The sequence below is a fragment of the Notolabrus celidotus genome, chromosome 7 (assembly GCF_009762535.1).
Source record: "Notolabrus celidotus isolate fNotCel1 chromosome 7, fNotCel1.pri, whole genome shotgun sequence".
In the NCBI taxonomy this organism is placed as follows: Eukaryota; Metazoa; Chordata; class Actinopteri; order Labriformes; family Labridae; genus Notolabrus; species Notolabrus celidotus.
This window is the reverse complement of record NC_048278.1, coordinates 25,006,950-25,032,180: the sequence shown is the minus strand read 5'-3', so window position 1 is coordinate 25,032,180 and position 25,231 is coordinate 25,006,950. Positions and strand designations below refer to the sequence as shown.

The 25,231-nt window shown below is 41.9% G+C and overlaps 1 protein-coding gene and 1 long non-coding RNA gene across 2 annotated transcripts in view; one reads left to right on the top strand and one right to left on the bottom strand.

Annotated features, from left to right (window-relative positions):
• hhip (hedgehog interacting protein) overlaps positions 1–19,722 on the bottom strand; it is a 32,950-nt gene extending 13,228 nt beyond the window's left edge. Inside the window, exons 1-7 of the mRNA XM_034689035.1 lie at positions 18,956–19,722; positions 14,960–15,152; positions 8,958–9,102; positions 7,526–7,727; positions 1,898–2,049; positions 287–460; positions 20–163 (exon numbers count right to left, since the gene is read on the bottom strand). Coding sequence (XP_034544926.1) covers positions 20–163; positions 287–460; positions 1,898–2,049; positions 7,526–7,727; positions 8,958–9,102; positions 14,960–15,152; positions 18,956–19,225 — 1,280 coding nt within the window. The 5' untranslated portion in view covers positions 19,226–19,722. The remainder of the gene's footprint in view (positions 1–19; positions 164–286; positions 461–1,897; positions 2,050–7,525; positions 7,728–8,957; positions 9,103–14,959; positions 15,153–18,955) is intronic.
• Positions 19,723–19,762: 40 nt separating this feature from the next.
• Positions 19,763–21,931, top strand: LOC117816666. The gene is made up of 2 exons (XR_004631987.1): positions 19,763–19,955; positions 21,668–21,931. It is a non-coding gene; the product is annotated as an uncharacterized LOC117816666 (long non-coding RNA).
• Positions 21,932–25,231: the final 3,300 nt, after the last annotated feature.

Genomic DNA, 25,231 nt, shown 5'->3' with positions numbered 1-25,231 from the left:
TTGCAGAGGTTTCACTTGCCTGCCTGGGTCATGTAATCCATGGGCAAAGATTTCAGGTGGCTGGTTGGTGCTGTTGAAGTACGGATTGTTCCGGGGTATGGAATAAGGTGACATGCAGGAGTCTGTGTCCACATCAACCCTCAAGACGGACCCTGTGAAATCACTGCATTCAAACACACAAACAAAATACACCTTCAAGATGGTAGGAGCTAGGAGAGGATTCAATCATGGGGCACACACCAGCACATCATCATTTATACTACAGTTCTTAGAACTTTCATCTCACCTGAGTCCATCCATCTCCTCCATATCATCTAGTGTGATCATGCCATCTCCCAGGACGATGTGCAACAGACCATCAGGGCTGAACAGAAGCTGACCGCCTAGGTGCTTCCTGTGCAGCTCCGCCACTTCCATCAGCACCCGGACAGTCCGGGTGTCCACCTGGTTTGGGTTTTTTCTAAGGAAAACAGTGCATGTCATTGTCACTGGGTTTCTATAACGGGCTGCAAAATCACAGTAGCTGCACAGTAAACTTACTACTATTTGTGACAGCTATGAAAAAACTTTCAATACTCTGATCTTTACATTCAATCCACAACACTTGGTACAATCAGATAAATATGCAAAAGTAAGCTTCTTTGGATACCTTGTAGTTTGCCTTCTCTTAAGGTGAAAGCAGCTGAATGTTTGCAACAGTCTTAAAATTTGCTGTGTAAGGTATGATTTCACAAACCAGTTAACACTCTAAATGCTTCAGATGGTTGCTGGATGGAACAACCCAGAGGTATGGGTAAAAAACGCTGACATACCAAACACAATTTGAGGTTAAACAACTCTAAATAGTTTGTTGTCTGGAGACACTTAGTCTAAATGTAATGCTTTCTCTGAATGAGGCAAAGACAGTGGGCGGAGATGTAACAGGCTGCAAAATGTTGCACAATTCCTTGTGAGGATCTGGCTTCACTGTATCAGCAACAAGTATTTCATAATGTGTTATTTTGGGTAGTCCTTCCATTTACAAAATAAATAAATAAATAGAGCTGCTTTCAAAAGAAGCAAAAAGACTCTCATAAGCTATCCTCAAATATTGTTACACTCATCTCTCTATTGGAGCCTTCATTTAAGGATTACACACTGCACTAACCAAGACTGTGCATGCCAAGACTGTAATTAAGATTAGACCATTAAGTCAAACATACAACTGTGATTATGAAAATTTAAATGTAACACTTAAATGCATTCGTGAGAGGGGATTGTTTCCTTAATCACAGGTGTATCATTAAGAGTGTCGCAAATGAGCGCCAGCCACATATTCAGCAAAAACAGTGCGCACTGGTAAGTTAGGCGGGACGTCGACCTACATTCTGGATCCCCACAAGACTAAAAGTTGGTCTTGGTAAAATTCCACTATTTGCTCCTGAAGCTTTAGTTTTTACTGTGGTTGCTATGGTCACTGGAAAATTGCATAAAATCAATGTTGCTGCAGAGAAATAACCAATATTATAATGAGTTCCTCCAGGATTTTATCATGACTCTTTCACATTCAATTTTAAATTTTCATAAAATCTTTTTTTAATTGGAAAGCTTACATTTTGCATCATTGTCATCATGAAGCCATGTCCAGTGGTGGATATTTAGAAATTTAACCAACCATATATTACTATACATTATAATTGTCCTCTTATGTTCTATGAGGATGCTTCAAACTCTTTCTCATACTATTAGAGGCCTCTACAGTAGAGAACTGTGTGTGTTCAGCTACTTAAATCGTCAACAGTAATAGAACAGTAAGTTTAATGTTGTGTGGACTTGGAGGCAGCTGGAGTTTTAGTTTCCTTTCAGGGAGTGACTGACCCATATTTAGGCTAGATTTGGCACACACTTCTCCCATTACCTCGAAACGGTGTATTCAACCACACGGAGAATGTGGTCGTGTGGTCCAATGGCCCAGCGCTCTTGGTTGGTGGTGTAGGAGACGTAGAGCTTGCCATTCTTCTTGTAATTGGGGTGGAATGCCAGGCTTAGCAGGCCCCTTTCATCTCCACCCTGCAGTCAGATGAGAAACACAAAAGATTCAGGAGTTAATTATGTCCCTCTTTGGCTTCTGCTTGCCTGTGTGGGGTTGGAATCACCCCCTCCTCGGTCATCTTCATCATCACCAAGACCACTACATGCAACCCCTACACACCCACCCACCCCCAACCTCCTTTAATTTTTCAACCACTCTAATCCCCTTTTTTTTATTTATCCATCACATTCCCTTTCACACCCCTGCTATTCTCCCATTCTCTCTTTCCCTACCCTCGCCTGTTTCACTTCACACCTTCACCAACCTACTTGAATATGCCATTGCCAACCATTATAAAGTATTTGACTCTGGGTAGAGCTGCACCACCTCTACAACCCCCCGCCTTTGCCCAGTCTTCTCTGCAGCCTGGTTATGTGCGTTTGTCCAAAGGGTCGGGGGGCCCCTGTGACGCCCTGGCCCTCCCGGTGGCCTCCATTGTGCAGTGATTTGTGTGTGTAATCTTTGGGGGATATCCGTGAATGCTACGCTGAGTGGCTGAAAGAATTTATTAGCTCACTCACAGTTCATAGAGAGCACAAAAGTGCAGAGTGCTTCAGTCCATGCTTTTTGCTCCCCATCCCCTCGCTCTTTCCCGGTTTACACAAAATCCATGCAAAATTCAAGGCTTGGGGTGGGGTTGGGGGGTTGGGGGTTGGGGGGGCGGGCAGAGAGCTGCCAACTCCCACTGTCTTGGCAACATGTTTAGAAAACATCCAAATTGCTTGTGTAATATGTAAACCTTTGTCTCACCCCGGAGGCAGCTACATCAGTTGTCACTACCCTGGTGGTCCTCCCATCATAGTTAGCTGTAATAATCAGCTACAGCATTTCATTCCCCAGGCAAGGCAAGCCAGGTCGGCTCTTTTTTATGTTGTACTCTGCCTCACTATTTCTTCCTGACAAAAGAATGAACAGAATGCTAGGCTTAGGTGTGAAGAATGTTTATAAAGTGGTCCCTGTGTGATTGTATCCCTCCAAAACAGCTTGATTCTTTTCTTTCACTGAGATAATTTAAACGAGTGAAAGTGAGCATCATGCAGAGAGAAGTTATCTTACTTATGGAAAAAAACAAGCCTTCTGTCTATTATTAACACAGCTTTCAGTTACTTTGGGTATACCAACCAGAGAAATGATCTTGGTTTCATCATAATGCTAGGCTTTGAGTAGGTGTAGTCCATGTCAAAAACCAAGGAAACACATCATAATTTGGTGTACTGGATCCTGTAGTTCTGTTTGGACTGTGTTAGACCCAGCCCAATCAAACACAGCACTGACATGGCCTAAACACAAAAAGCTGACTGTTTTTAGAAGAATGTTCTTGAAGTATCACTGAGCAACAACAGAGACCCACATGATAAGCCACAGGGGTTTTATCAATGTGAAATTAAGTGAAATGTTGTGAAAGATGATAAATAAAGCTAAAAACCAAAGGCAGACGCCCCCCCCCGGTCCTACACGACACCTTGATTAAAAGAAGACGGAGTGCCAACCTGTGGCTCCTGAGCATTGATCATAGAGAAACTGCTGCCAGAGCTGCAGTAGGGAAGTTCTACCAGCCAAAACCAATATATTGAGCAAATGAGTTCCTTTAGAGAGAACAAACTGTGTTTTCCAATCTTCAGCCGCATAATGAGCTCTAGGTTAGGTTCTACATTGCTGGTTTAATAGCTCTAGTTATATTTAGTACATTTGCTCTTCCTTTTTCCATAATGCATTATAAAATCTAAAGCAGCAGCATTTGCACATCTTGAAATTGTGCTGTATATTTCTGTCATTGTATTGACTTCTCTTCACCCACACTCTATATAACGGGAAGAGTTTGTTTCGCAACTTAAATTACGTATTCCCTTCATTGTATCCTGAACATCTTTGTGTTTTTTACGACCCACATCATTCTTTCACAGCCAGGCAGGGGGTCCTGATTAAATCTCTCATGAGGTATTATCTCTTCATTTTTCACAAACACCTGCCTCTGCATTCCTCATCCCTCTCCAATTCTGTCCTCTGGGACTCCAGCTTTGGCACTGTCAAAGTGTTGGCGTCACTCCACAGAAAGCTGGGAAAGTGAGGTGCAGGGACGAGCAGCGGTTGTTATCTTACATCTCACGGTGCATTACATGGAATGCTTTGCTGTCTGAGTGGCAGACGGAGCGATGCACACAGCGCTATGATTTCTGATTCTGCAGGGCCAGCTGTCTTTGAGTCCCGGTGACGCATGTGTTGGCTCATGCATTGTTACCCTGAACCTTTTGATCCGTTCTCACTGGCTCGTGGGGCATTCCTTCACCAAAGACATTCCACATGAGTTGATTGGAGCTCAACAATGTCTTTGACTTTCAGTCAGACACAACCTGGAACATCTACACTAACTTATCCATCCCACAAGACAAAACACACATCCTGTGTAGTCTCTGCTCTTTTGCAATCAGAATTTAAAGTTCTCTGAATCTCCTCCACCTGTTGATCCATAAATCTTATGTCAAGGACACAGCAACCCCATGATGTTCCCAGTGAATCTATCATCAGGAAGTTTATAGTGTTACCAATTTACTGCAGGCATCCTAGTGTTTGAGGATATGAAGAGACCAGCATGAGTTTGACCCTCTTTTTTTTCTTGCCAGAGAAAACAGAGGAGATGAGGCAACTTTTTTTAGTTTGTATGAGAGCAACCCTGAGCATCTGATGGATGCTGAGAATGCAGAGCAGCTGTCAGCACTGCAGGGACAGAAAAATAACATGCTGTGACTCATTTGTCTTAGCTGTGAAATATTTTATTGCAGGCCCCCTCGCCCCTGTTACACAGGCTAATACATGTCAGCGAACTGTCAGCACTGGGTTTTCGCTCACAGATGTCTTAATCTTCAAAACTTCCTGCCACTGTCACAGATATTACTCTCCAGTGCCTTCCTGAAGTTGTACAGTATAACACGCTGCTGTTGTTTAAGCACAGACTGCAACTTTGCATCAAAGCTGTCCACAGACTAAAGGAACAATTTACATTTTTTATAGAAGAAACGTATCAGTTGCCATGAGGGGAATTTTCCAACAGGTTTAATGTGAAGTGTACTTGTTTTAATGTACAACTGTGGGTCATGTATGTGTGTTTAAAAAGCTTATGGAACTCCTATGTGTTAGAGAATCTGCTATGCAATTAACCATGATGGCATATAGAATGACCATTGTGCTATTTTGTTTTCAAACGCACGATGCCTTAATTCGCCTTTCATAATGCATAAACAAGAAAACATAGTGTCTTTAGACCAACAATGGTTTAAAATACTTTTACTTAGTATTGTACTGCAGAGACTAAATTGTTTGGACTTATGTTTATTTGATCTTTTTAAGTCAAGTCTTTGATATATCTTCTTCTGTACAGTACTTTTTACAAGAACAAAATCTATATCAAACTAAAGCGCTTCTTAGCTAAGCAGCTAGCCATAAAAAATCCTCACTAGGTTTTGCTCATTTGGTGTGGATGTGGTTTGGTAATGCTGTAAAAGTAACTCTTCAGATAGCCTATTTAATATGTAATCCCCTTCATTGTTTTCACAAAAATTAAAAAGTATACAAATATACTCAGCTTGTTGTTCATGCTTCTGCACTTTGTTCTATCTCATTTATCTGATCTCAAAACTGCACTGTTGGACTGTAAAACCGATCCAAATCAACGCCAACGGTTCAATTCAGAACCCCATCCTTTAGCAAGGCACTGCCCAATAAGGAGGTTTGTCAACAAATCCACCATCATGTTAGAGGTGTGTGAATACAAGCCAATTGTGGAGAGACCACTGTGATGATGATATGGATAGAGTGTGTTTGAATGTGTGTGTGGTTGGTGGTGGTTGGGGACTGGAATATATAGAGATTGAATTTCAGGAGAAGAACACCCACAGCGCTGCTAGGAGCCCACACCACCACAGCACAGCATTGTTTCAGTGCAGTTCAGCTTAATTGGCACCGGGGGGATCCGAGGAGTGGAGTGGGGAGGGGGGCCAGAAGGAAACACAGAACATTACAATCAAAGCATGTGCATGGATATGATGATAAACCCGTTATCTGCCCTCTCTCCTGGGGGCCTGGGTTCCTCTCTCTGTATAAAGGCACCTCCATCCTGTTGACGCTACCAGTAAACACCTTAGCCCTCCCCTGGTTCTGTTCAATCCGTGTGGCTGCAAGCCCGTTCTGGCAGCCATCATCACAGAATAGGACTCCTGGGGCCTGCGGGGGATCCAGCCACGTCTAATTGTTCTAATGATAAGGGAGCATAGCTGAGTAGTAAGAGCTGCTGCATGCAGGGGGCAGTTGCATATTCAACTGCTCTGCTCCGTTTCATTCCTTGTAAGCAAAGGGTCTTGTCAGCGGAGGAGCAGTGGCATGCGCGATGGATAAACTTCCTGTCTGGGAGTGCGTCCCTCAAACATTTCAACAATCCCATCTCGTGCGATTCTGGACAACTATCGAATTTAAAATCTAAGATGCAATAAGGATTTCACATGAGAAATAAATATCAAGACATTTCCCTGAAGAGTACAGTGTTTTTAAGGTTGGGACATTCATAAGGAATGCCCAGAGCAACCGTAACTGTAAACTTGGTCTTTAATTTATGTCTTAATCGTGCCATAATACCCCAATCAGTAAAGAGACACCCCAAGAATAAGTACACTGAATTGGTAGAAAATACTCTTGAAGAATTCACATACAGACAAGAAGATATTTACAGAAAAATACTTCAAGGGTAGACTTGATTATTTTTTTATGTCTAGTCATTTTCTCACTCAGGGGCTGAGCCAAACAGAAGCACGACACATGTTTACTTGCCCCTTGACACCGCAATATCCCATAATGCCTCAGTTCCTTTTTTATTAAAGAATAAAGAGTGTAGACGAGGTTAAAATGTAAACGACCGTTCTTTGACTGCATTCCATCCAACATGTGTGGTATGTGAAAGTCACCATGTAAAGTATTGGGTAAGTCACCATGTGGGATATTAGAACCGTACAGGAACAATGTGGGAGAGATTATGAAAGCCATTAAACCATCTTGTGAGAATTAGCAGAAAATTTGCAGTAAGCACAATGTGTGCTGTATGTACAGTTAATTAGCAGATAATAGCGTAATGATTAGCCACAATCACATTTGATGAATGGCTGCTTGTTTGGTGTAATTATATAATTAAACACTAATAGTGTGCAGGCACCATTTTCAAGGGATTTGTCTTGGCCGGAGATGGTCCTCTCACGTTTACATAGGTGCACACAAATGTGTTGCAAAGAAATGTGTTAAGACTCTACCATATTACAGCCTTAATCTACAAGTGAAGCACACAATATTTCATGCTCCGTCAGCCAAGTTCTGTTCCTTTTCTCTTTCCCTTTTACATCTGTGTGCAAATTAAATCCATACTACCAAAATTCCTCCAAGACTGTTCATTCTGCATCGGCAACTGACTCCTACCTTCAGGCCGCTCTGCACCAGCTTGTGGATGTCCAGGAAGGGCTCCTTGATTAGCTCCAGGTCATGGTTTAAAATCCTGACGATTCCCTCCCTCTCCAGGACAAAGAGCCGCTGGGATCCGTCCCCACAGTGCACCACGGCCACCGGCTGCCTCAGACCACTCAACACCTCTTGAGCACAGTAGCAGTTGTGTTTGTGTTTCCTGGGTAACATGGGGGATAAAAAGGGGTCAGAGGCCAATTGTGTTGGAAAATAATCCAGCTGTATGATAGAATTGGAAGAGGTAGAACATACCATCAGATAGTAGATGACATGTATCAACTGTTTTTTCAATGACTCCAAGTGATCTTTTTTATTGATCCCTATCTGACAACCAACAAAACTAGCAAGTGTTCTTATTCATTCCTGTGCTTTGTTTTTTGAGCAGGAAGTCAGAGTAACTTCTAGCTCAAGCTTAATGAGTTTTATTCCCATCTTTGTTTTAATTACTTTCAATTACATGAGTTGCAGTTTGCAAAGTGGGAGGTTTCAATCACTATTCTAACTAACATGTTTTATTTGTGTCAAAACTGCATGTCATCTCTTCTCCTCTCCCCTCCAAGTAGTGCCAACCAATCTGCAGTTTAAGTGTAACAACTGGTGTTCAAATATAAATGCTTGCCATACTAGGTGCCAACACAAGCTTCTGGAGGTAGCAGGTGCTCCTTGACTTCAATACGCCAGTCTTTAAGATCCATTTTTTGTCTCCATCTTGCACAAAAAGCACCAAACAGTTGCAATCGAGACATTTAAACATCTTTTATCTACCTGGCTGACTGTGATATTAGCTTACCAGGACATAGTTACATATGTGATCCCTAACCAACAATCCAGCTTCCTCTCTGCAGACACCCGACCAAATGAGCCTTGGACTCCCTAACTTTGTTGGATATTTGACTGAATGTTGGTTGCAACTATTCAGGTGCTCGTGCTGCTTGGCCTTCTTGCCTAGGGGAAAACAGAGATAAAAGGCATCCCTCCCATGGACAAAAGGGCAAAGCTCTGAGTGATGTACAGACCTTTGCAGTGAGGGAGGGAACCAGAATGACGCAGGATAAGCATTTTCATTATGTGAGCAAAGCTGAGCAAATGCAGTCTGGACAAACTTTAGGATTAGAGAGGAGATGGCATAGCATTTCTGTCTGAGAGTATAGACCATGGCAAAATGGACCAGAATGGAATCCAGAATATTTAACAAAGGCTGCCTATTTGTATCAAAATTTAGTCAAAGCTGAATGTCATGTGTCCTAAAAGCCTTAGAGGAAAGTTCCCTTGGCCCATCTACTAAATTTAAGAACCGACCAAAGCTAATTAAAATAACATTATAAACATTTTCCATACTGTAACTCAATCATCAAATGGAATAAATCATGGTTGTAGTCAGAATACAAACCTGCTGATATCTTCTATTTTTTCATCTCCCAAGTAGTTGGAATCTTGCCCTTGTGGTTGCTTTCGTTGAAAATCTGGAAAGCATGGACTGGCATCTCTCCTCCCATAGTACTGGCAGAACTCATCCACATCGGCTTGGAACAGCTCTAGCAAACAAAAAAGATACACACACACAGACAGAGGGTGTTACACTTGCAATAGATACTGCATGACTAAATGATTCAATGCACAGGGATCGATTATGCTGAACTGAGAGATCCAAATAAAGTTCTTATAGAATTGTTTAGGTTCTGTGCACCACTGGGGTGTATTTGAATGCACTATATGTTGGGCAATACATGACTACGTGCAAAAGAGGATGAAAGAGAAATCAAGAAAGAGGGTAAGAGAGAAAGGATGTCATGTCCTAGTGTGGGGAGAAGGATTGGATTTATTCTTGATGAGCCAAACCAAATTCTTGCTGCACAAGGCTGAAAGAACAAGTGAAGGGACAGTGGGCCAAACCCAATCCATCAGAGACGAGAGAAAACTGCAGTAAAAATTGCCTCCTCCAGAGAGCTAAGAGATTGCACTCTTGTTTTAAGTTTGCAATATTAGTATATTTTCTGTGAAGTGATGACTTCCCGTATGAATTCTGTTAAAAGAACCATGGGACTGGCTGTCTGTGAAGTCTGTGAATACACCCAAAGTAAGATCAGGTGTTATAATGTCTGTAATTTTCCCTCTTAAGCACTGAAAATATGATATATCAGTTAGCTTATGAGTCATTTGAGGGTTGACTGTGGTTAAGCCATCCATTAAGTAGTGTTGCTATGAAAGATGCAATTAAAAAAACAACAGATATCTTCACCCCACAATCAAGCTCAACAGGCAACCTAAACATGATGCTCGAAGTTGTGAGATACAAAGCAAGGAGAACCTGCTTAACCATCACTGTTAGACCATCTTCTTACCCTTTGATAAATGATGCATGCAGAGAAAAAACATCTAATATAAGAAGCACCTAAAAAATAAAGTTAAAAAAAAGAGTAACCCACACAAACAAAGCCATAAAATCACAAAGGAAGAGTTTTGAAGAAGTTGAGTCTGTTCTCACACGGCCTGAACACATCCCAACATGAACCTAAACAAAGTGTCAACAAAAACATTGTACACAGAAACCAACCCTCATGAATAGAGAAAGAATGTCTGATTTGAAAAGGACGCAGAACCATGGGGACCACCTGTGCCGTGACCTCTAAAAAGTTCTTCTTCGTGAGATTCATAGAAAGTTAATATTTCAAACTCACACTGAATGAATTTTCTCAAGTTGAGACACATTTTGTTATCCTTCAATCCTAAATCTTCTTCAATGACCGAACCACTTGTTCATTCCTTCAAACAGATCTGACTGTTTTGCATTAGTGAGCAACACATGGGCACAGCATGTGAAATGAAATAATCAACCTGTTCAATATGGCATGTAATTCTAAATAAACAAAACTGTTTAAAGGGTGAGAGATATTCTTTGGGTAGCTTTGCCAAACACAGACGTGATGCTCCCCTCCGGCCCACAAATATGAGCTGTCACAGCACTTTATTGACTGAATGATCTTTTGCATATTATGGATTTGGATTCAACCTTGTTGTTTCCATTACTAGATTTTGCTGTTGCTATTAACATAGATCACTATAAATACCTGGACCAACTGGAGAATTACTTCAGTGTCTTAGGCCTGGCTTTTGCGTAGTTAAAGTTTAGGATATTTGAAATAACACAATGTGTTTCCTATAGTAATTCAGAATTTAATGATCCAATGTGGGAATCCAGAGTACCTCAGGGCTGTCTGCATTTAATCTCCTTTTATTCCACTTTGTGTCCAAGATCTATGCAGACATGGAATCATTTCCACTGCTAGGCTGATGATGCTCAGCTATTTGTGCCTGCAAAGCTGATGATCATTTCCAAAATGTTAAATCACAGGACTGCTTGTCTGATAGAAGTCACTAACCGTATTCAACATAGACAGCAGTTTGACCAAGTGCAATGACTCTAAGATGTGTGTCCAAAGTCTGAGAACCAAGAATCTAAGGGTTTTCTGTCAACAGCTGAAGCATGGATCCTAATTGAGGTCTCCTTTTAATCCTGATTGCCCTTTTTAATGCAAAGACTACAAATGGCCTTCACACAGTTTCTAAAGCTGCAGTTATGATTTAACTCATAATGTAAAATATGACCCTTCTATAACAAAGTTAGCTTTCCTTCTTTGTCAGCGGCACCTCTCTCTTATTTTCCAGTCTGTCAGTTCCACAATCCAGATGTTTCTATGTGGATCCTCCAGAGGATTCAGCCATATGTTTCTCCATCTTTCAATCTATCACTGATATGTCATCATGACTTGCCCACGCTGTAATTTTGCTACATTTGTCTATTCTATACACACTACATCTATTGTATGCCGATCTGACCTGGAAGAGTGACCCCCTCCTCTGTTGCTCTTGTTAAGGTTTCTTCTTTTTTTTTCCTGGTAATTTCTTTGAGGGAGATTTCCTAACCTTAATCAAGGGTCGTGGATGGAGCATGATGTATGCTGTACAGCTAATCCAGAATGTGAACTCAAGGTAGAACTGCCATCACATCATTGCTCATTTCCTTTTGGCCTGCTGGTTTACCTAAAATGCTCCAGTGCCAGAGCAACAAGTGATCTGCATAAACATGGCAGTCAAACACAGCTACGCCTCCAGCCTGTGCAGTCACAACATTATTCCCTGCAAAAAACAAAGTGTGCAGAGGGTCTCAGAAGCCCTCTGTGACCTAAAACAATCTTGCAAATATTGTTTCCTTTAGTCAATCCCTGAGAGGACAGAGGAGAGCAAATACACCAGTGATAAAAACACAAACAGGACTCTCCCTGCCCCCCCTTTCATCTCCCTCTCCTGCCACACACCGACCACAAGTGCTGACCGCACCAAATACTGGAGGTGATAGGATATCCCCTCAAACATCTAAACACAACATGAAGATCAAACACACACACAGCTCTGGCAATACCACCCACCCACTTGTGTCTGCAGTTATCTTAACCATGCTGGTTGGGGACCTTGGGTAGATGGAGGGGGGATGAGTTAAAAGAGGAGGAAGATACAGGAGAAGAGGAGTATAGAGAAGGTGGGAGGCCTGCAGTCAGAAGCAAGAGTCAAGGCAGTAAATGTCTTGATGGAAAAATGGGGTTAAGTACACAGCCTAATCAAAGGCCAGTAGGATGTTTTCACAGCAGCAGGACGACAGTTACAGATGCTGTAAGAGCTACTGTTTCATTTTTATACCTTTAGACAGATGCTTAGTATTTACAAAGTCCAATGTCTTACTCTGAATCTCTTGATAGAATCAGTGTACAAGAGAACCACAAACATGAACAAAGACAGCAATTTAAAAAAACCTAAATGTGATGAATATTAAATACAGCTAAAAACACAGAAAAAATCATCAAAGAGAGGGGTAAGAGAGGAAGAGAGAGGGAGAGAGGAAGAGAGAGAAAGAGATGGAGGGACAGAGCAAGAGAGAGATGGAGAGAGAGGGGGGGAGAGATGGAGGGAGAGGGGAAGAAAGAAAGAGAGATGAAGGGAGAGGGGAAGAAAGAAAGAGAGAGATTAAGGAAGAGGGGAAGAAAGAGAGAGAGAGGAGAGAGGAAGAGAGAGAGATGGAGATATGAAGGGAGAGGGGAAGAAAGAAAGAGACAGAGGGAGAGAGCAACAGAGAGAGATGGAGGGAGAGAGGAAGAGAGAAAAAGAGATATGAAGGGAGAGGGGAAGAGAGAAAGAGAGAGAGATGAAGGGAGAGGGGAAGAAAGATAGACAGAGAAATGAAGAGAGAGGGGAAGAGAGAAAGAGAGAGAGAGAGATTAAGGGAGAGGGGAAGAAAGAGAGAGAGATATGAAGGGAGAGGGGAAGAGAGAGAGAGAGAGAGAGATGAAGAGAGAGGGGAAGAAAGATAGACAGAGAAATAAAGGGAGAGGGGAAGAAAGAAAGAGAGAAATGAAGGGAGAGGGGAAGAGAGAAAGAGAGGGATGAAGCGAGGGAGGAAGAAAGAAAAAGAGATGGGGGTGAGAGGAAGAGAGAGAGAGATGGAAGGAGAGAGGAAGAAAGAAAGAGAGAGAGAGACAGAACGCTGTCCATATTCCCGGCTCCCCAGCGCTGAAGTTATGCTTCCATCTGGTTATCTTCCAAAGCAACCTGGGTGGCCCACCCAAAGTACTTGACATCTTGATGCACTTCGGCAGTTTTACATACACACAACCTTTGTAGAAAAATAAATGTGTCATTCGTCACCACATATGCTGATCTGTGGAGGGTTGGGGGGGTTTAGTGGGGAGGAGCATGACGGTGAACATAGGGAGGGGGGACTCTTCGCTGAAATCCTCTCTCCTGCTTTTTTTGGTTTGACTCTCTGAGTCCATATGTCTGACAGCTTATGAGCAAGTACTGTAACTCCACACAAGTCATCTTCTTTGACTCTGACTACACTCTGCACAGCGCTGCTAGCTAGCCTTAATTGTAGATCAAATGTTGTACAAGACTTGGCAGCAGGCCTTTAGATGCAGATGAGGATGAACAGGGGGGGAATGTATGTTTGATATTTGACTTGAGCTGCAGCATACCATGTGGGTGGGTTGCGGACAAGTGTGTTTGAAACTGTTCTGTTCCCAAATCTCAGCAGATCTAATCAGTTAGTGGCGACAGAGATTGGAAGAAGACTTGACTGCAGGAGAGAAGACAGTCTAGAAGCGTTTGATCATGTTCGGTATGCACTCTGAAGGCACAGGTACCTGTGATCTTGCATCCTTCAAAGGAAATTTGCTGGAGACTGAATGCTTTCAGAGTGCAGAAGGACTCTTATCCTTTAGAAGTACCATATTTACAAAGCAAACATGTTGCATTAATAGGTTCTTCTTTTCTTGTTCTGGGGATTTTGCAAGGTCATGGTATAGCTCAGTCAGGTAGTAAAGCAACCCTTCAACTGTGTTTCAGTTCATATATATATATATATATAAAAAAACATGCAGGTAGAAGAGTCAGAAACACAAGTTTGACAGTTTCTGTCAAGGTTCCGGCCAAAAGCGTCTAGACCATAGCTAAGCTACACATGCATCCAAAATACAGCATCAATTCCAGGAGTTGAGTCTGGTGTGCAGCATCAAGGTCATAAAAAGTTTGTTTTGCTCCAGTTCAGTTTTCTGGTACACTAGTTAGTCCTGTCTAGCTTTTGTTAGTGCAGAAATGTATTTTCACACCCACCTTTGCAAACCTAACATTTTCCGTTCACACGTCAGGAAATGCCTCAAATGTGTGTGTTGTTTCTACACTCAAGGTCTTCAGAAAAAAAGGTCAAGTTTTGCAAATTTATGCTGATTAAAATAAACCTACGAAATCTGGACAAACCTAACAAAGTCAGGGGGAAAAAACGTTCTGCACCTGGTTCCATAAACACCACAAGACCCAATACTGTGTTGTAAAAAAGTACACATTTTGCTGTGCAATTTGCTAAGCCAAAAGTGCTTGATCAGTCTGCAGTGTACACTAATCAGCAAACTGGTGTTGTGTGTATATAGGCAGTTTTTGCAAAGTAATTTCACTAATGCATTAAAGTGCTACAGTAAAGAAAGAAAAAAGGCTGTGAACAAGCAAACGGGTGAGACAAGCTCAGCAACAAATGGAGGTGAGGTCAGATGAGGTAAGAGCTGGATAAATAAATATTCACAGACCAGACTACTGACGCACCACTTCTTGCATAAGTCCAAAAAACTGCCAGTTCTACATGTGCAGGCTGAGTCTCAATAAAAAATGAAGTCTGTTGTGAATTGTAATTCATTAGAATAAAGTATCAGTTTAATTTTAAAAGTTGAGACTGATAGCGCAAGTATGCCTACATTCACAACCCTATTCATGTGTGTTTATTTGCAAATCACCAGGTAACCACACAGAGGCTATAATTCAAGTCACACTCATTATTATCTGTGTAATTACCTGGTATGTGACCCCTGCAGGTGTAGTAGAACTCGCGGCAGAAGTCCTGGCAGAGCCGTGGCAGGTCTGGCTCTCTGTGTGGCATCTTGTCCATGTCCGAAGAGTGGAACAACACCTGGGCATTGGGGGAGCAGTGGGCACATTTGATCTCCTCCAGGAGACGTCCACATTCTGTGTTGTTGGTGGAGAAAATCTGGAGACCACACGCAACAAAGACCAGTGATTAAAATGGTGAGCTGTTAACTTGCACTTCTACCTTTACTTCAAAGAAAGCAAGACAGCATGTAGTTCAGGATTAGTGACTGATAAAACATCACAACAACTACAAACAGCTTTGTCTGTTTTGTGGGGTTCATTTTCAACCTCAATCATACACTCCTGATTATTAGCCCTTGAAAGTTTTTACCTTACTTTATCAATGTTAGACAAGCATGTCAGCCCATATAATGTGTAAACCCATCAGTTTAATACAAAACCAAAGATACCAAAGCACCTCCAGCTCTGTCCAGTCTACTTTTAGACATAACAAGTGAACACAATACCAGATACCACACAGAAAGTCTGTAATCTCTATAAATGAGAAACTCATTCAAATTTTAAAAATGTATCGGAACATAATCTTTCTCCAACATGACACTTGCAAAGTACTCTGGCAACAGGATGTGAAGCAACGCTGGATGTCATAAAGCCATCACTCTTCATGCTGCATCATATGTTAAACATCAATGTCATCCTGGAATTTGTTTATATCCTACATGATGTGCAGATTTGGCCTGTGGTTAGATTGTGGATAGTTATTGCCAGGGTTTGAATTGCACTGAATAGTTTGATCACACAGCCACTTTCTTCTTTTAATGGCATCTTCTTCAGAATGAAGGCTGAGGAGGGAGACAGAAAGTGACTTGCATAGTGTGAACATTTGCAACATCTCAACCAAAACCTGCATCAACAACATACACAAATTCCCCACAGTAAAGACACCCTGCAAAAATGTGTTGAATTTGAATGCATTATAGGATGGCTCTTGAGATGCAGCATCATTTTCAAGGGGTCCTAACTGACTTGTTTCTGCTTTTTCAGTAAAAAGTTTTAATATCATACAGGCAGTGAAGCACACTTATGTTTATCATGTCTAGACTACCTGAACAACACTTTCTGTAATCTCCAACTCTATATCCTCTGATACCAATTTGTTAAACACTGAGGCTGGAACACCCTGTCTGTTTGGAGAAATAAACACAGAAATCATCTCATTCACTGCCTACTTACACAAGTTCATAAACAGTTAAAGTCGAAACACGATTTCCATGTCTGACAGATCTCAAGGCATGAAATGAATGAAGCTAAATAAGAGCCCCAAAGCCTGACTTGGGGTCATTACACTAAAGTACACAAAGAGTTAATCCGAAAGAAATTAGCTGGATTATTTACATAACAAATTAGCTGTAATGAAACACAATGTAATCTGTTTTAGGTCAAGAGCAGCGCTGCTTGGGCAGCCAGGCAAGCAGGCAGGCTGGTAGTGCTTTGCTCTGTGTGAGGTCCATGTGTAAACACCAATTTAGAGATAGACAGGCACATCATTCCCACTCTGGTATCAACAAATTAGCAGTCTGTCGAAGTCAATTAGACCAGGGGACCCAGGGCCAACATATGGATGCCTTACACTTTGCTCTGACTGCAGAACAAACTGCAACAAGGAAAGGGTTTTCCAGTTATTCAGCCAACAGGTGGCAGAGCCTCTGGAAAACCTATTGGGTGTAGCTGAAAAATATACTAAAATAAGAAAATGCAGAGTAACAGACAACTTAAAGAGGTAAAAATGCCTATTTCAGGTTCAAAAGTTTAACTTCAGTTTGAATTCCACTCCATGTATTTCATGTAATTGTTGATGTTTTGCTCCAAAAAGGGAGCTCCAGGCTGGTTGTCATGGCCCTGCATGTGTGGTGTGTTCCTCCGTCTGCATGTCTTCTACACTCATGCCATGTAGTATTGTGGGTATGCCTGCCCTCCTGCTCTAAATTGCCCATTGATTCCGTGTGCCATGGGCTGGCACAGGGTCCATGGAGAGTGGCATTTGTGTGCTCTCAGCCATGCCCTGTGTCCATATGTTGCTGGGATGGGCTCCAATGTTGCCATCATCCAAACCAGAACAAGTGGACCTTTGTTTGTTGTCCATTGCTGAATCTCTGAGTGAGTATGTTCCTCAAAAGCAGGGAGAAACTGGCAACGAGGCTCAGCTGTTGCACTTTTGATGAGGACACACTAAAGCAGGTCAGGAATGAGGACAAACTGAAACAGACAAGATCTATTGTAATGTAAAAATAATAATAATACAATTCTCATAAAGTTGTTCCCAGGCTATTTCAGTTTTGTACATGACGTTTTCAAAAGTTGGCATCTCACCAAGCTGCAATGCATAGCTTAATGTGGGAGAGCAGCTGTTACAGGATTACGTCTTTCCAAGACAGCATCTGCATAACAGCTTTTGCCGATGAAATTGCTGGAACAAACATATCAATATACAATGCCATACTTGGAAAAAAATAATAATCCTGTGTCACTCTGCAAACCTCAAATGGTGAGAGAGACTGAGAGAGCACTGATGTAGGCAACATTAAGCTTTAACAAAACACTTGTCCTCAGGGAATAGGTTTAAGTTGGTTGGCAGGGGGATATAGTGAAGGACACACACCCTCTCAAAGGCATTAACACTTGGACAGGGCTGATGACTGGGGGAGAGTGATGTTCTCCAGCTTCTCCCATTAGTGAAACCAACAAACACAATGGTGTTGTTGTTATTCTTTTACCATAATCAGAAAGGGCTCCGTGTGTGGGCAGTGTAGTGGGGAGGAGGAGAAGTCGAGTTCTTCCTATTCAGTTTCCCCCTTCTTATTTGCATGACTTGACCAAATTAAATGATGCAATATGGCTTTTTGTCGCAACACAAAGTGAGATACCACCCAGCCACTGAATGATTCGCGGCGTGGTTTACATGAGAATGGCCCGGTGAGGATCCAACGGAATCCGCTTCAAGTTTGGCGCATACAGTCGCCTTCTTTCTGCTTTTCTCCCCCTATGGAAGCTGAGCAGGGGGGGTTTGCAACAATGTTTTGACGATATTTACACAGTTTTCCGACACATACGTCGACGTCAACATGGAAAAGTACACAGTGATGGAGTAAAACGCGCAAGTTCGATACAATCCCTTGAACTTTTTGGCAACTTTCATGCGTAAGACAAACAAGTCCCCCTTGAATCCGACTGACAGTGAAATAAACCACAAGAAAACAGCTTCTAGCTCAACGTTTGGTACAAAGGTGAAACCGGGTCCTACCTTTATGAACAGTTTCTCTCCGGGCTGTTGAAGCGGACTGACAAGAAGTAACGTAAATCGGCGAGTGATTACCATGGTGACGCGAAGCGCATTGAACAGCTGAATAAAGAGTTGCGCTACAATGTGTGGAGCAACTAAATGATAATGCATTTAAGAAACATGGAGAGTAATACAGATTCAGATGAGCAAAAAAGAAAAGGAACAAGATCAACTCTTACAGAAAAGACAGGGAGTCTAGATAACACTATAAGTTGTTTTAAGAAGATGCAATAAGGAAATGAGTAGATTTTAAGACATGAAAACGTAACCACGACAAAATAATATGGCACATTGTCCTAAATGGGGATTCTACGTGGTAAATCTGGGCAATAGTTTACCAAACATGAAGGTATGGTCAGGTCACCTACCACTGAAAATCATAAGAAACATTCAATGTTTGTCAAAGTGTGTTAAAAATAAAATTGCACCTGAATCTATAGGCAGCATAGCCCAGGGCAATTTCCCCTGACCACCCCCAAACTCAGCTGTCGGCAGTAAGAGGCAGAATGACAATACGCGAGGGCAATAAATGCATCTCCCGAGGCGTTTAAGCAGTAAAAAAAAAAAAAAGATTTGTCAATGTGAAGAAAATGCAACGTGGTGGAGGGACATGAACCTACCCTGGCATCCCTGCGGTGCAGGAGCTGGTAGGCGGCTCTCCTGGTGGGACAGCAGGACACGCGGGGATACAACCTGTGGCAAACTTCTCCGCTGCTGCTGCCGTCAAGCAACACTTTTCGCTCCCTCTTCTTCAGCCGCTTGGGCATGCTTCCGTCGTAACATCTTCTCCTCCTGGGGCTAATTTCTCCCCTCTCGCCGAATTTTGCGTCTCCACATTCCCACAAGTTGACCGCGATGGCCAGAACGAGAACGAATTGCAAATGCTTCATAGTTTAAAAAAAATCATAAAATTGACAAAAATACAACTGGGAAAAAAAGCTCCTTTTTTTTTAAAGAACAAAGTTAACCTACAATGCAATGTATATTTCTTTGTAGGAAAGGTTATATAAATATTCCATGCAGCAGAAGCCAACTACAAGAAATTACCAATATGCTTTTTTTTTGTCAGAGCAGGTGTCCTAAATGTGATTCACTGCTATGAAGAAAGGTGTTGAAAATCATTTATTTTTTCTCCTGCTTTCATAGCACCGCTGAGAAATAATAAGAATAAAATAAAATAAAAAGTAATAAAATAACAGAATTTATCCTGATCAATACAAAAAGTCAAAAACCAAAAAAATAGCGTGAATTGCAAAAGAGCCGTGACGTTCCTTTGAGATGTAATTCCTTTTAAGCACAACACGGTGGTGTGTGCACGCACGGGGTCAAAAAAACATATAAGACATAAAAGTTGTCTCTCACTAAAGTCCTCACACCGCTCACATGTTTTCCAGTGCTCTTTCCTCCTTCTTTTTAACCAGCGCGCGAGAAGAGGAGCGAGCACGGTGACGTATGACTTCGCGGGTGCGCGCATGTGGCCACAGTCGCGTCCACGTCGAGGTAAACAGTTACCTGGTAGAGTGGAGGACGGAGAGTGGAGGCAGTGGGAGACCCAATGTTGGACTCCATCCACCGCAAAAACAAAGAATATTGTTTCTCGAGTCTGCTTCCGCCTCAAATGTATGATGTCAACAAAATAAAACCACATGTATTGTGGTTCTCTGCCAATTTAACAGACAGTTATTTCTCTGCTTTGGTCCTGTGGACAAGTCACCTCTGTTGTAATTTGGACCTCATTCTCTGCCTTTTTCCTCAGTGGCTAACGAAAACGTCTATAATACAGCATTTAATTCAGTTTTATTCAAATTCCACACATTTTAAAGGAGAAAGTTGCAGCATTTTCTCCTTTTAATGAAAGTTCATTTATGATTTTGATATTTCATACAATTCTTCTCAATGAAATATGGCTTTTTGTATATATGCAGTAAATATAAAATGCAATGATTTAAGATATACATCTTTGCATTATTTTTCTGGTGTTTCTATGCTCTTGTGCTTAATTTTTAGATAACCAAAGTGTACTTAAACTGGAGTACTTTTATGCGTAGGTTCAGATGCTATTACATAAGTAGTCTCAGGAATCCAAATGATTCAGCTACTTTATAGCCAGAAAAAAATCTTCTGAAACTAAGAAGTTTTTTCTGTTTTTGAATAATTGAGTCTTTGGGAGAAGCTTTGAGGCTTCTGCAAGACACTGACATTATGAAAATGGAGAATATCGTGTTACATCACAAACTGTGTCATGGGTGTTTGACTTTGTTTGTTAAATATGGTCAGAAAGGTTTACTCTGGTAGCCACAGAATGAAGAATTACATGTGTTAGGCAGTGGAAAATCAACCGCAATGTTAATCAATCACTATGACCTGCTGCCCAGCAATTTGTTGACCAAGAGTTACGTACTGTAAGGCATCCTAATTTGGCTCCTGCAGACCAAATGTGGGACAATTCCTCTTTCATTCTCTCTTTCCAGAAAAGTGGCACGATAGCAGCACAAAAGACAACGTCCAACCGGGGCAATTACTGGGGAAACAACAGTCCCTCTCCCTGCTTGTAGATACACAGAGAATCTGAAATCAGTTACATTGGCGGCACCTGTTCTTACTTGGGGGTCTCCGGCACTCAGCAGAGCCCCAGCTCAGCTTATCTACAGGAATCTGAAGCGGGAGGAATCCAGGAGGGGTTGGTTTGATTGTGGGCAATTATGGAAATGACTGTGTGCTATGAAGCCATGGCAGACCCCGCCAGATCTGACCTCCCACCCTCTAACATTCTTTACGTTACCCAACTGGAGACATTTCAGGACCAAGTATAGCCAAAGTGATACTGCAGTATTCTGGATGTAAAGTAGGGTTAGGAACAAGACCATTTGCAGAGAAGGAATCTGCCACCACCACCACCACCACTACTACAACCACCACCAACAACTCCACACGGAGAAAAGGAATATAACTGCCTTGTCCAACAGTGTGAAAACATGTGGGATGCAGCTGTGGAGCTGAGAGTAGTACATCTGCTGGGAGAGATAGACCATTAGAGTGAAACACAGCTCGACAGACTGCAGTTCGAAGCTGACAGAGGCTCGAAGCAGATACGCACACACATGCTGACACATTAAGATAGAAGCAAAGAGCCACATACATTTGTCTCCACATTCTTCAAAACACTCTCATATTTGATTATTTACATTATTGCATCACATTTCAGGTGTGCAGGTGAATTCTAAAGCTCACTTTGTTGTTATTTGACTAATACTAACAATACATTGCTGATATAAAAAAAATAAAAGCTCAATAATTCCCTACAAAACCTTTTTTTTCTTTGATTTCTGCAGGGTTAGTTGGGGATTTCTCGTGTACTCACCCTTTAACCCTCGGAGAGGATATCCCAGAGGATGATGGTTGGGTTTGCGTGTGACCACATAAGGATCAACAACATGAGTCTGGAGCTCTGCAAGCTCTCATTGCCGCCTCCACTGTTTCCCCAAACTGAGGTGATGTTGAAAGTTCACTCTGTCCATTCTTCTACATTGCATTTCTGCATTGTTTTACCCATAATTCAACATCGTAATCATGAAAATAAACAACAGGGCTGATGACAGGACTCTGTTTGTGCTTTGTTTTTTTCAATTTTTCCATTCCACACAGGCGGAAAACCTTTTCACCTAGAGTTGTCTCGAAGTGTTGTTAGGTGGTCAACACTTAGCTGTGGGTCCTGCAGGATTATTTTTTGGTCGTGCAAGATTGTTACTGGTCATTATTTGTCTGAGTGATAATCTACAAACGAATCAGAATGTTTATTCTAAAGACCCAAAAGATTGGAGTCAGTTTGTTTATAAATCCATTTTAATCGATTTTTAAAATACTTAAATCTGAAATTTGACCTCTGTATGTGACAGTTGTGGCAATGTTGGTCTGCCTGTCTGCTTGTCCAATTCTATTGTCAAGACTGAAATATCTCAAAAATACTTTAATGAACTGCTATGAAATTTGGTGCAGGCATTCATGTGTCTTTAAGGATGACTCCCAGTGACTTTGGTGATCTCCACACCTTTCCTCTAGCACCACCATGAGGTTCATATTTGTGGCTATGAATAAAATTTCTCAAAAATAACTCAGGACTGGTAAGAAATTTGGAAGGTAATAATTCCTGGCCCTCTTATGTGGAAACATTATCAGACAAAATTCTCAATTTGTTCTGTTTTTCCAATACTCTGGTTTGTGGCTAACATCCTGCAAAAACACTACTATGAGCCACAGGTGTGCCTTTGTTATTATGTTATTATCACATAGTAGCACACTTACACACCAAACGAAGATGTTAATCAACGTCAACATGCCATAGACCGGTCAGAAAGCGGACAGTGCACTTAATTTCCTGTATCTTTCACATGGGTTTTTTCACTGCCCCAGCAAGACCACCGACAAGTCTTCAGTCTATCTGTTGAATTGGAAGAAGTGAATGTAAGCACAGAAAGTGACTCATCCCTTTGCTGTATCGACATCAATATACATACATCTGAGCCTTTTTTAAGAAGCTTAGAATATCTTCTTAACATTCTTAAAACTAAATGCCGTTCACAAATCAAGAAAGAAATAACTTTATTCAACTTTCTTGTTACTCTGCTGCCGTCGTTACTGTTATTTAGGTGCAAGCTAAAGATCTCAAATATTTGAGTATCTTGTATCTTGGTACACTAATATGTTGTAGTGTTAAAATCACATAACTATATGCCATGTTTTTTTTTTCCAACTCCAGCACTTAAATGAAATCATTAATGTCAGCCAACTGCTAACAGTCTTTCAACCATGTGTGTACTTTTCTTTCATGACTTTCATCCCTCACCTTGCAGCACACAGCAGCGCTGTGTTACCCTCACACCTTCTTTAATGGTTGAGCTTTGGCAATCGAACGCCCTAAGGCATACAGAGCTTCGGAAAGTGTTCAAAATGTCATTAATAGTCCTGACAACAGCTTAATGAGCCTCTGCCATCTGTTTATGAAAGCTTCAGGGAAAAGCACGAGAGAAACAAGAAAATCAGATCCAGTAGCGCTATCCAGCTGTGTGAGCGCGCCTGATTTCCACTTGAACATTTCTAAACACATGAGGACATTTTAAGTGTAGTGACTTATGCAGCGTCATCTATGGTGAGTCAGTGACTGAGCCTGGGCTGTCTGCCCGGTATCAACAGCCACTAAATCACTGGCTTCAACCATGGGACCACACTACTTTGCCCTGAGCCTCCTTGCCCCTCCTTTACTCTGTACCACCCTGGAGTGTCCTTAGGCCTTGTTTGGCTTAAGTATACACATGGCATGAGTAACTGAAGCCACCCAGGGCTCCCTGGCGCGGTGGCACGAGACACATACAGGGTTGCGCACGTTGAGAAGACGAAGTGTCCTTTCGCTGTTTACGTAGTACATAATGTCTTATGCATGAAAATACGCACAAAAACAATGACATGGCTTCAGGGAGATAAATACAGCAGCACTGGCTTGCATTGCTCATTACAGGAAAGTGATTCGACAGATAGACGCACGTCCAGATGTGTGGAAGAGAAGCTCTCTATACAAGGTGCTCAGAAGCAGTATTTCTTTCTCCCAGGGGTTTCTAAATCCACTTTGATCATGTCTTTTCTAATCTAAACAAGGAAAAACAAAGCAGAGTGACCATTGCTTGGTTTGCACTTGGCTAATCGCCTCAGTTGTCTGCTTGAAAGGGACTTTTTCCATGTCAGCTATTCCCCAAATGGCAAGTAAGAGGTTAATATACAGATTGATGAGTCTTTGTGGTTTCTTGTTTGTAAATGTTTCCATCAGGGGTTAAAGGTTCCAAAGTGAAGAAGTATCGTGTTAAGCACTGTGTATATGTGTGCAAATTGCAGATTCATTACAGTGGAGAATCACGAGCTGCAAATGAATTTGGTGGGATGGGATGCGGGCAGGCGAGTGGTGGTAAGTGTAGTCTGCTGTGGGCAGCAATGATGGTGGTCCCTGACTGTCGATGCTCTCTCCCTTCTTTCCCTCCCTTTGCTCCCTCATTCCCAGTACCCCGCCGTCCTCAGCCCATCTGTTCCTGCTTGGCCTCTCAGGCTCTCCATCAGGTAGGCCCAGGCGAGCTATTGAGTGCTCCTCTCATCTCATGGCATCTGAAAAGGCCAGTCAAAGGAGTGTGTGTGCACCTGTGAGGCTATTTTTGTAAGGCACCGTAAGTTGAAAAAATTTGATAAACGAGGACCCACTGAACCATCTGAAAAGGTTATATCAAAGTGCAGCACATTTGAATGCAGCTCGCTCTCTTTAACATTGGCACGCTAAGATTTTATTTTGACACTGTTTCAAATCTCAGCAGTGCCTCTCTCTTTTTAAACAGTCTGCCTCTATTAAGAAACATGACAGTAAGTTTATTCCCCAAATTCTTGCATGCTAGGTGGACATGGAAGGCGTCATTGCTCATTCTAAATCTGACCATCTCTTTTGAAGAGACTTTCCTGAAGTGTAGCTGTACTGCCATGTATTGTATATTGAACTTTTATCAGTCAAACAATAAGGCTTGCAGGCACATCAGCCAGATTAATCAATTCCACCCTTATTTAGATTAAGCAAACGGAAAGTATTTTCCCTCCATTATTTGGAAATGTAGCTCTCAAGGTGGTCCTCAGCATGAGCTTGGAGGGCTGATTGGTATGATAGTGCAGTGCTGTACAAGTTCTCTCAAAAGCAGACATTATATGGTTTTCCCAGGGCTTGTGGTCAATTGTGAAATCCTGGTTTACACAGGCTCTTTGCATTGGGATCATTTTACAACAGAAGGAAAAGAGGTGAATGGAGCAGGCGCTTCCAAGAAAGCAGTTAGGTGTGGTAAGGAATCAGATTTTGAGATTTTTTCCTTTCACCC